The sequence below is a fragment of the Dermacentor variabilis genome, chromosome 3 (assembly GCF_050947875.1).
Source record: "Dermacentor variabilis isolate Ectoservices chromosome 3, ASM5094787v1, whole genome shotgun sequence".
Classification (NCBI taxonomy): domain Eukaryota; kingdom Metazoa; phylum Arthropoda; class Arachnida; order Ixodida; family Ixodidae; genus Dermacentor; species Dermacentor variabilis.
This window is the reverse complement of record NC_134570.1, coordinates 81405806-81417954: the sequence shown is the minus strand read 5'-3', so window position 1 is coordinate 81417954 and position 12149 is coordinate 81405806. Positions and strand designations below refer to the sequence as shown.

At 47.1% G+C, this 12149-nt stretch overlaps 1 protein-coding gene across 1 annotated transcript; it reads right to left on the bottom strand.

The window, feature by feature from the left end:
- Positions 1–344: 344 nt before the first annotated feature.
- Positions 345–10744, bottom strand: LOC142575951 (glutathione S-transferase Mu 2-like). The gene is made up of 3 exons (XM_075685788.1): positions 10581–10744; positions 6023–6324; positions 345–772 (listed from the first exon to the last, which is right to left on the bottom strand). Exons 2-3 carry the CDS (start codon positions 6295–6297, stop codon positions 382–384), a joined length of 666 nt encoding a protein of 221 aa, XP_075541903.1. The 5' UTR covers positions 6298–6324; positions 10581–10744; the 3' UTR covers positions 345–381.
- Positions 10745–12149: the final 1405 nt, after the last annotated feature.

Here is a 12149-nt window from a genome sequence, read left to right as displayed (position 1 = left end):
GTTAAGGTATAAGAAAAGAGCAGATTGGGTGAGGGAACACACGCGAGTTAATGACATCTTAGTTGAAATCAAGAAAAAGAAATGGGGGGCGCAGGACATGTAATCAGGAGGGAAGATAACCGATGGTCATTAAGGGTTACGGACTGGACCGCAAGGGAAGGGAAGCGTAGCAGGGGGCGGCAGAAAGTTAGGTGGGCGGATGAGATTAAGAAGTTTGCAGGGACAGCATGGCCACAATTAATACATGACCTGGATAGTTGCAGAAGTATGGGAGAGGCCTTTGCCCTGCAGTGGGCGTAACCAGGCTGCTGCTGCTGATGATGATAAGTAAGGAACACGCAGCATTTCGTGCGCGGGCCATCGGCTGGCCGGACTCATATTTTATTTGTGTCCCCAAAACATGTAGGGCGCCATGATGGGCCACTTGACGTACTTGTCGGAGGCGAAGTACTCCTTCAGCTTGGGAAGCTTCTCGAAGCGTGAGAGGTAGTCCAGCAGCTCGGGCCGGTTGGCGAACGCGTCCGGCGCGAACTGCCGGTTCCAGTCGAGCGCCTCGTAGAGCAGGAAGTCCACGTAGGTGAGCGCGTCCCCGAGCGCCCAGCGGCGCTTCCTCAGTAGCTCCTGCCAGCGGGGCAGCGCGTCGGCCAGCCTCTGCTCCTGGGCCTTGCGGGCCTCGGTCGCGTTCGGGTTCATGGCGGTCACCACGAGGGCCCAGAGCAGGTCATTGGACTGCTGCTCCAGAAGCCACAGCTCCGCGGCCTCCTTGTCAGACCTGCGTCGTGTCGATTAGTCGTTGGTCTCACGAGGAGGACAGGTTGCATACGTTAGCGTAGACGGTACTGACGAAAAATGTTTCATTAACCCTTTAAAGGGCCCCTCACCAGGTCTGGCCATCCTGAGCTAACAAGCGCAGGGCATACATTGCGCGATAACAATCGTGTCTGCAAAGTATTACATCGCTACGCGCCGCGGGAAGATCTGAAACTTCAATCCGAACGCCATTTCCGTCTTCACTCGCGGCCGCCGCGCTCAAAGCCGGACGGTGACGTAATCGTGCCCCTGCGCCTACGTGATCGTGTCCGCAGTGTGACGTCGATCGTGGTGACAAGTGACTTCGAAAAATTATTCAAGACATCTGTTATCTGTGCAATCTGTTGCTTGAATGGAAGAATTGAAGTTTAGAGAAATAATAAAACATGCAAGCAGAATGTCTGCGTGTTTTTTTCTTACTTCGCACCGAAGCAAGAGAGATGTACTTCCGCTTCGTCTGCTTGTTCCCACAGTCGTGCGGTCACGTGCGCAGGTACCGAAACTATGCCATTTTCTACCGTGTTCCAGCGCGTGATGACGCTCTGAGATCCGCTTGTTCTGCCTCAGGGTTCGTGTAACACTGAATTATACGGCTAGTCATGTTTCCTTGTGCATATCGCGCAAAATAGTGCGCTGCGCGAACGAGACAACAGTTCGCGCGTGACGCCATCGCCGGAAGTGGGTAGCGTTGAAAAAAAAAAAGGAAAATGAAGGTGGGGCCTGTGACGTATGCGTGACGCGATCCTCGAGGTCTGCTATGGAAATTTCGCTTGTGTAGGCTAGACGGGGGGGAATGGAGAGAGTGTCTTGCTTGGCAGTGGAGCCCGCCTGTTGAAATCATGTGTTCGCGGCACTGAAATATATCTATCTCGGCTATTAATGAGCCGACTTGAAAAAAATTTGGCAGCAGAACGCTCCCTAGAGGACACGTAACAACTTCCAACGTATAACCACAATTTACTATGGGGCCTGGTGAGGGGCCCTTTAAAGGAGAAACACATGAATGACCCCCCCCCCCCCCCCCCACCGCCAGATGATGTTTATTTTACACACAAATCTACAAGACACACCGATAGTAAGCATATTCAACGAAAAGAAAGAAAGAAGTATTTCACGGAAACATTTTCAGCAATAGAGGAGCAACACCAGGCAGACAATTGGAAGTGGGCTTCAGCCGGAGCCTCCTGTGGCGTCTAATGTTCGCCATATGCGAACATTAGAGGTGTACACTGAATGTGTTTTACTTTCCGTGTATGACACCACTGCAGCCGGAGTTCTTGCATCGGTCTGCCTCGTCTGGCCGGGGCTGAAGGAAAAGTTAGTGTGTCAGACTTCCTTTTATTTATTTTTTTTTTTGGGGGGGGGGGGTCCTGCGTTTCTGCTCTAAACCAACAAATGACGCTCGCTGCTTGTCATTCAATGTTGGGCGAAGACATTTAACCAGAAACGCCATACTAAATATCGGAAACAAGAAAGAAAAGTTTTTTTTGTTTTCCTGTGTGTAGTCTGTAGGCAATACTTCGCAGATACTGACTCTCAGAACCTCCCTCGGGCGCGCAAGATTCCGCTCATATATATCAACGGAGTGACAGCCTGACGTCGCTGTTGAAACATGCCAGCTCTCCCGAATTTTTTTTTTTTTTTGCAATGTTTACGAATTTGAGCTCGTTCTGCGATAATAGACATTCCGAATATTGAGTTAGTCTTTATATAAAAAGGAATTCTCCTCGCGGAAATGTTTTAAAATTCTTGCGAGATGTGCGAAATCGCAAAAAGAAAAGCCCGTAAGAAAAGTTATTATTACTGAAGAATTATGCGGTTTTACGTGCCAAAAACCACTTTCTGATATTCGACCACCTGGGGTTCTTTACCGTACACCTAAATCTAAGTACCACGGGTGTTTCCGCATTTCGCCCCCATCGAAATGTTGCCGCCGTGGCCGGGATTCGATCCCGCGACCTCGTGCTCAGCAGCACAACACCATAGCCACTGAGCAACCACGGCGGGTTATTATTATTATTATTATTATTATATTATTATTATTATTATTATTATTATTATTATTATTATTATTATTATTATTATTATTATTATTATTATTTATTGGCGCATCATTTGAAACAGGGAGTTTTGCAAATCGTCAACTAGCGTGCTTGAATTAATCAGGTATTATTGATTACTAAATCTGCTCTCAAGTTAATAATAAAGAAAAAAACCACTAAAGTGTAACTTAAGTAGGGGTAAAGTATTTGCGCCTCGCCGCAGTACTCGGATGTGAGGACGTCAAGTGTCTCAAGCCTTCTCATATAAAAGAAATCTGTAAGGTAAAATAAAAAGCACCCTGTAAGTACACTAAATTTATTGGCAAGCAGCCAAACATCCGTGCCATTATGAGTAAAATTCAACAACTGTGAGTCAGCTCCATGTGCGTTCCCTTTCCTCCGCTGTGTTTGCCTTTTGTGATCTTTTACAGACCATTAGCGCTTGCAGAAACGTACAGATGGACGCATTAATGATCCTGCTGAGAATCGGTCGTTTACCGCGTGTACATCTGCGCGCCTCTAATGAGCAGTTATATCGGCGCCAGAAAAACAGAGCAGAAATAAATCTATACGGAGTGGGAACCAGGAATTTGCAACGCCGTCGCGTTTAATGAATCGAGAATAATTCAAATGGTCGTGAGTCAGCGCTGTATCCCGTCTATTAGTAAGTATGTGCACTCGTACTTTGCGCTGTGCACCGGCGTCATGCGTGGCGTGACTTTTTGACTGCCAGCTGGCATTAATTAAGGGCACTGCCTCGCGAGCTTTTTTTTTCTGCGTACGCGAAAGCTTCGCGCGCAGCATTCGCGCGACAGTGTGCGCGCCTATGACCTTTGCCACATTTCTAAAACAGCGCATAGTAACCTGCGTTACGCATTGTGGGTGCTTTTTTTTTTTTTCTCATCGGGTGTTGCAGCGTCGGCTCTCTCATTTTATAAGGCACGCGAGATAACAGCGTCGCTTACACAGATAAAATGCGTACACCAAGAGTTACCTGCTTTTCACCAGTAGTTGCCGAGTAGGTGGCGGTTAATGAGGCCGATGCCTCATTAATGTTGACGTTGAATTGAACTGAATTTATTTCCATATTAAATGGGGGAAAGTCGGAAGTAAAATTGAAAGTGAATTCACTTGACAGAGATTCGGACCCCCTTTACAAGGCATACAGTAGGATAAACCAGTGACACTCTAACATTTCAAACATAATATGAGCACAAGAAGCATTAAAAACAAAAACAGCGTACATTTCAATATCAATATTTCAGGCACGGACTACTATTTCACATATTCTCTGTAGGAAAAAAGGAAAAAAAAAAGATACAGGAAATGCGTATTACTTATCCGTGGCAGGGTATTATTGATGTTGAGTTCCTAAAACACAACGCTTATCCGTAGTGTAAGGTATTGAGCACACAGAACACTCTGCTGTGTGTACACGCCGTGTAAAGCATGTGGTGGACAATTCGAACGTTCCTCACATTGTTCCGCTCTCACGTATCTCCAGACAAACACGATGCGCAGAATTATTGCTCTCTACGAGCGGGAAGAAGCAGTGTGTTTCTGCTCTGCGTTTCTTGGCTTCAGGGACTAATTGCATATATGTCCTATTGGTGTCACACGTAGAGCAGGGCAGAACATACTAGATCAGAGTAGAGCAAAGTAGAATAGAATAGCGTAGAAGAGAACAGTGTAGAGCAGAACAGTGTAGCGCAGGGTAGAGAATAACTGAGTAGTATACAGCAGAGCAGTGTAGAATAGAGTAGTGCCAATTCTATTACAGGAGATCAGAACAGAACAGAGCAGTACGTGTAGTGCAGGACAGAGTGTAGTAGAGTGGAGAAGAGTAATGTAGAACATAGTAGTTGAGTAGAGTAGAGTAGAGCTGTGTTGAGTAGAGCAAATCAGAGTAGAGTAGTACAGTGCATGGTAGAAGAGATCAGAATAGTGTTAAGTAAGTTAGAAAAGAGTTGAGCAGGGCAGTGCAGAGTGCAGAATATCGTAGAGGATATCCTGCATGTTGTGGGCAGTGGCGCAACCCATTCCGAGAGATCGGCCAAGAATCTGGTATCATTAACTAGGAGCATGTTTAAACGACAAAGGAATGAAGAACAACTTGAATATAGCCACAATGTCGCGAGATATCGCAGTTTCGATGGTATGCACATACGCGTATATATTGCCGTACCATGTTTTAATATTTTTGCCTGCGGCAGATTGCACGCTTTTAACCGATGAACTGAATTACTCGCTGAGGCGGATATTATTTCTAAGCGAAATCAGAACGCATATTTGCGTAATTAACATAATTACGCTAATTGCCTTTTTAATTAATTATATTGCAATTTGCGAATTGTAGCCGGCGAGTTCGCAAGGTGTATCCTCCTGGAATGAATTCTCAAAACGGCACCGGTTTCGAGAACATAAGTTTCGACGTGTCCGACGAATTGCATCCGCGTTCCAGTTACTTATGTGCTTCGATGAATAAAACAGGCGTTCTCACACACACACACACACACACACAAAAAAAAATAAGGAAAGAGCCAGTGGGACAATAGTGTTTTCACGGCAAGTTCGACGGGGCGTATCTCGAAACCTGTGCCATCCCTAGAATCCGTGCCAACTCGATATGCCTTAAAAATTCACTAGCTAGAAAAGGCTGTCGATCGCAATGTGTCCTTAGTTTATATGCTAAAACGTTAAATTACTGAGATATCGTTAATTAGTCGATTACGCATTTGATTGCTCGTTGAAGTAATGCCCGCCTCAACGAGTAACTCAGTTCGAGGGTTAGAACTGTGCAATCTGCCACAGGCGATTTTGAAAATTTGGTCAACACAAAAGTAAAGAAAAAAACACACCCTATATATTTCCCCCCGCGCGAATTATTATTATTATTATTATTATTATTATTATTATTATTATTATTATTATTATTATTATTATTATTATTATTATTACTTGTTTTCAAGACATATACGCACTAGGCAGGAAAGGGAAAGCGAGGAGCAGGCTGGCAACTGCTACCGAAAGGGGCACAACGCCTGCCTAGACTTTTCATAGAGGAGGAGGAGGCAGAAACAGGGCAATGGAAGATAGGAAGAAGAAGGGAAAGGGGGAAAGGATTGCACGCGCGAATACCACGTGCAGTCGCTGCACCCCGACGGACCGACCTGGCGTCGAGACCGTGCTTCTTGCCCAGGTACCGGAGAATGGCGACCGTCTGCGTGAGTCGCACGTCGCCGTCGATGTAGTAGGGCAGGTTGGGGAACGCCAGCCCCAGCGAGGCCCTGTCGGCCTCCCAGCCGAGCTTCTCGTACGCCGGCGCCGGTCCGAACTCGTAGCGCTTGTCCTGGAAGTGCACGCCCTTGTACACCAGCAGGTTGCGCACGCTCTGGGCCAGGCCCCTGGCACTGGTGTAGCCCACGACGGGAACGCTGGCGGCCATGGCGATGCGAATCCTCCGCTACGCGCGCTGCGGTACAGTAACGGGGAAAAACAAAAAAGAAAGACGGCATGGTTGGGAATAGCTAGAGTGTACATGGCTAGAGGTATGGGACCCGCCGCCGCGTTGGCTAGCTGGATGCATGGGCAACCAGTGCTGAAGTTTTGGTTGCCAACAGCAGCATCGCCTATCCCTATGCCGCGTACTGCAAAACCTATATAAGCGAGCGGGTTATGCAGTTTTCAACAAGACGAGCTGCAATTTCCGCTTGCACGTTTGGCTCTCGTTTTGAGGCCTTCCAACTCGGCGACCTGAATGGGCACACCGGCATGATATAGAGAATACGGGAGCACTCGCACGGCCACGGATGGACCGGGTCTCCCTGAACGCGCGTTTGGCTAAAGGCAAGAAGCGTCGACGCGATCGCACGCAAGGATGCAAGCGCGTGTCCGTTCTCGTTCAAAATTCTGTATACTTGATTGATTGATTGATTGATTGATTGATTGATTGATTGATTGATTGATTGATTCATTCATTGATTGATTCGTGTGATATTATGTTTCGATGCAGCGCTCGAGCCATCCAGATTAATTCTGACCGCCTTGGGTTCTCTGACATTTCACGAAAGTACACGTGTTTATTTTCTGTTCTTTTTTTTTTCCGTCCGGCCCCGTCGAAATGCGACCGCGGGCTGCGGCCTGCTACCGAACCCATGACATCGCGCTCAGCAGCGTACGCGGTAGTCACTCAGCAACCTGTATATACGATGTCAGGTGATCTGCGTGAAAAATCTTTCTAGCGGATAACGTCATCATTTCTTGGTCACACGCTGAAACAGCCGTAGCGCCTCCTGGCCACCGCTGGATCCACTGTTGTGCACCATGGTCCCAGGTTCGACTTCCGGCAGCAGCGGCATCATTCCAATGCGCCGCAAGGTAATAAAAGAAAAAAAAATACCGCCCGTGTATAGCGCACATGCCTTGGACGCACTTTAAAGAACTCCTACTACTCAAAATTAAAACGAACGAACGAACGAACGAACGAACGAACGAACGAACGAACGAGCGAACGAACGAACGAGCGAACGAGCGAACGAACGAGCGAACGAACGAGCGAACGAGCGAACGAACGAACGAACGAACGAGCGAGCAAACGAACGAACGAACGAACGAACGAACGAACGAACGAACGAACGAGCGTGCGAGCGAGCGAGCGAGCAAACGAACGAACGAGCGAGCGAGCGAGCGAACGAACGAACGAACGAACGAACGAACGAACGAACGAGCAAGCGAGCGAGCGAGCGAGCGAACGAACGAACGAACGAGCGAGCAAACGAACGAACGAACGAACGAACGAACGAACGAACGAACGAACGAACGAACGAACGAACGAACGAACGAGCGTGCGAGCGAGCGAGCGAGCGAGCAAACGAGCAAACGAACGAACGAACGAACGAACGAACGAACGAACGAACGAACGAACGAACGAACGAACGAACGAACGAACGAACGAATAATCTTTTTAGCAACGACACAACGGGGACGCCGAAGAACGCAAGAAGGCAGGAACAACGCTGTTGTCCGGTTGTTCTTGCGTCTCTCTTCGCACTCATTCATTGCGCTTTCGTTAATTATGAATCAGCGCCATCTTGACCAGTTTACCATTCTCATAAATGTAATTCTCTCTCTCTTTATTACAAATGGAACGTCGCTCGCTCGCATTCAAGGTATAACCCGCTTTGCAGTCTTTCTATCGCTTGTCTCGCCAATGTCACAGTGAGAATTTTTAAAAGAGCATAAATGAAGGTAAAGTCAGAGCTAACACAAAGGCTCCTAAGGCTGTTTTGCACCAACCGCAAGGGACAGCGAAGAAATCCCGGTTCGTTGCCTTATTAGATCGTAAGTAATGATTCATCGTCTACAAAATTATGCTTATAAGGAACGGAGCAACAGACCCGGAGAAAGAAGTGCAAAGGAAGCGCTATAAGCGGAAGTGTAATTTGGAATCAAATGTCACGATTCTGGCCGTCCCCATTACTTGGAGTTCTCTGTAAGGTCAACAGTCGGCATTTCCCGTCGTTTTGCTTTCTTTCTTTAATAAAGTATGCACATTTATGCTTTGCACACACAGCATACTCCTGTAGCGGTAGCCATTTCTGGTATACGTGGCAGCCGCATTCGCGTTGTTGCCGTATATGGGCGTCCTCATTAAATAAAGCCCCAAAATACGATAGTTCCCATGTCGTAATCTATTAAGTAAAATGAATTGTTCAAAATCGTGCCCTAAGGATAGCGCTGAAGCCGCGCACATATCGGAGCTGAGACCTTCACTATCGTGAATTTGCGCTTCGCAAATTGCTGCACGGATAGATTTTCTCTTTCACTCTCTCTTACTGTACGGAAGTGAAGAACGATCTATTCAAGAAAAAGAAAATAAAGAACTATATATATAAGAAGATCATTACGAGAAGCGAAGGTAACTCTATAATACATGCAGTGGAAACGCAGCCAAGCTATGCACCAGCGTCCTATATTGGTGCCAAACCTGGCTGTGGTTGTTGAATTACGCAAACGCACCGCGAACACAAACAAACAAACTGCAGTAAACGATTTAGGGTTTCGCATTGGTGCAGCCTGCCTATCACACATTCTACACTCTGCGAAACGCTGTGTATGAAGGCCAACTGAGAAACATTTCACGTGGCAACGCGACCTCTAAATCTGTGACGCTGATGTTCAGACATGTATGTGTGTAGTGCAGGACAACGTGCCAACGAGGTGTGGCAAAAGGACAGACACGCAAAGCGCACCCTCTGTCGAGTCTTATACATCCCAGTCATGGATCGAACGGCAGTCGGTGGGCCAGCACACAACAGAACAATACAGGTGATCAAATAAACGACGCGTTAAGTCAAGCGATGAAATGCACAGAAATGCGCGATTCCTTCAGCCGAACGCACTGAGCCCGTCTCTCGCTTCTCTAGCCTTCTGACCTTCTCTAACGTTCTTTACAAAACCTTCCAATCCTCCATGCGCGGACTGCGCATGCGCTGTCGATACCATGACATCACGGCGGCGGCGGCGCGTGTGCCTTTTGAGCGTCCGTATGATTGCTATCGCTATAAAAGCAATCAGGCTTTACTTTTGAACTGAAAAAAAAAAAAACTAGAGCTGCGCTCTTGTGCAAACACTAAACTATAGGATATGTATTGAATATTATTACTACTAGATTAGATCAGTTAACCGAGTGTCAAATCTCATTGCGAGATCGAGCTGAGACGAGTGAGGTCTTGCCTAAGTCATACTGCGTGCTGCGACTGAGGTCCGTGGTGCTGAGAAAAAAGACAGACCTTGCTTTTATAGTGGGTTAACCGGAGACTGCCACGTTGAGCTTGTAGCATTCGGGAAAGTGCATCACACTAACAGCAGATAAGTTTCTACATAGCACCCATGACGTTTCAGTAAGATTTTTTAATGCGATCTCTTGAATGGCTGTTAATTCGTGCGTATCGGTCTTATTGCACGTACCCTCCATAATAAGTTGCAATAAGTGAAATGTGAGTGAACGGGGGCAAAGCATAATTACTTCCTGAGGCTGTGTGGAAGGAAGTCGCTTGTGCGATTAATGACGCCCATTGATCGGTTGGGGTATATCAATTTTTACCGCGATGGACAGGGTCGCTCCAGTCCAGATTGCTACGGGAACACATGCCCATAAACTTGCATGTATTTTTGTGTGTAAGTATATAATCATCAAAATATACTTAACATTGTGACTTATCGCTTTATGTTTAGCTTTGGAAAGGATAAAACAGTATTTTTTTAATATTCTGTTTAAGTTGAGTAAGCGCCACCAGAACCTGTAATCTTTTAAACCGCACATTTGCGTTCTTTTTCTAGTTATTTTAGGTCAGAGTCAGAAACAGACATTTACATGATCAGCGTACAAGACGATACCCGTAGTTAAAGGAATGTTAACCATATATCTTCAGTAAACAATAGGGATCCTAAAGTATATCAATGAGGGATAGCATACTTTATTGTCGTAACTTTCGAGCTTACATGACGCACCCTTTTTGTCCGCCTGTTAGGTATAGCTTCTTATATGTACTGGTTCAATTATTGCCACAAATTTTACGGACTATACTAATGTTCCTTCGAACAAGTCTAGCGTACGATCGAGCTATTTGTGAATGCAAGCCCTGACATGCATCAATTCGCGAATTGGTTAGAAGAAAAAAAAATAAATATCGAGGAGCATTCATCGGCTGTGCGTAGGATACTCACACTTGTTGCGGGCTCGCGTTATTTTTGTGCACGGGGCGATCGCTTCGCGCAAGTGGTTCGTCGGGAGAGCTGCGCGTCGCACCTCGATCGCTTCTACACGACGTCGTCGGAGCACGCTCGACACCGGCCTTCTGAAGGAGCGAGGCAGTGCTGTAGTTATAAGCCTGTAAGCGACAATGAACCCAGTACTCAGCCAAAAGGTCATTGACGTCGTGCTCTGACCTGAGTGGTACACGAAGAAAAAAAAGAAAAGCCCCCGCGCACGGTGAACTGTCTGCAGCCGACCGCGCGAAAAGGCGATGCTTTTGTTTATATTTTCGTGAACGACGTGTCGGTACATGGGCTATACTGCGAGCTCACCGTGGGCGTCCGTTGCCAATTTGCTCCGAAGGCCTCTAATGACGCGGTGACACGATCGACGCGCGCTGCGTTAATTGACTGGCAGTCCGTGTTGGTGTCAACACACACTATACCTGCCCTATCATGTATCGTAGGCTTCCACAGAGCCATTAATCAACTAGTCACAAAAATCTATGAGCGGCAGAGCAACCTGTGAGACCTCTGCATGCAAATATATTGTCAGAGACTTCATCACTAGCCCCATATATGCATGGTTCATTGTTTAAAGCCTACCACGCCAGGCGCAAGGAAGACCTGGGGTGCGCTTCGTTCTATTTCTGTATATTAACGCGACAGCGTTAAGGGTCCCGCGTCGCAGAAAATCCGCCGTCTGGCACCGGACGTCGCTTCGGCAAAACGAGTTGAAGAAAATTCCGAACCATGCATGCCCAACCACTTTTATACCCCCAAAGTTGCGTATACCGTATCTTTCATTCTTGACAAATTTAGTCCTCGGAATTTCGTGAATGGCAGCCCACACACAAATGTAATTAACATAAAGAAAAACACCGACAGCGCATATCTTCTATGCTAGCTCTTCTCAGACTGAAATATTAAAAGTGCGAAGCAGTAAAAGGAGATCCACCCACATGCAAGAGGCCGCGTTTCTACCAGAAAGCTTACCTTCGTGCATAGCGTTCGCCGCCAGCGTTTCTCGGTAAACGGTACGGTTACATAGGATGCAATTGCCGGAAAGAATGAAAAGCAGTCAGGGGTCTTTGAATGCTGCCACGATTGGATTATGAGGGACGCCGTAGTGGGGGAGTTAGGATTCATTTTGATCACCAGGGGATCCTCACAACGTGCCCTCAATGCACGGGACACAAGCGTTCTTGCATTTCGCCCTCATCGAAATACCGTCGCCGCTGCCAGGATTTGATCCCACGACTCTTTAGTTAATGCGATTGTATCCGCCACTTATTTGTGATAAACTCTTCGTCAGTTTTCGTCGTTTCGCGTCTGCGTCAGCCTGCTCCATTTCCAGCTTTTCTACAATGACTAGGACCCTTGCCCGGTATGACGTCAACGCCTTGCTACCTATAGCTCCACCAAGATATGTGCGGAACTACAGTTGTATCACACCGACCGTCGGCAAGAGCACCTCCATAGACTTGACGCCTGTTTACGCTTCCGGCTTGCACTTCGGCTGCGGAAAGGCTAGGAAACGCG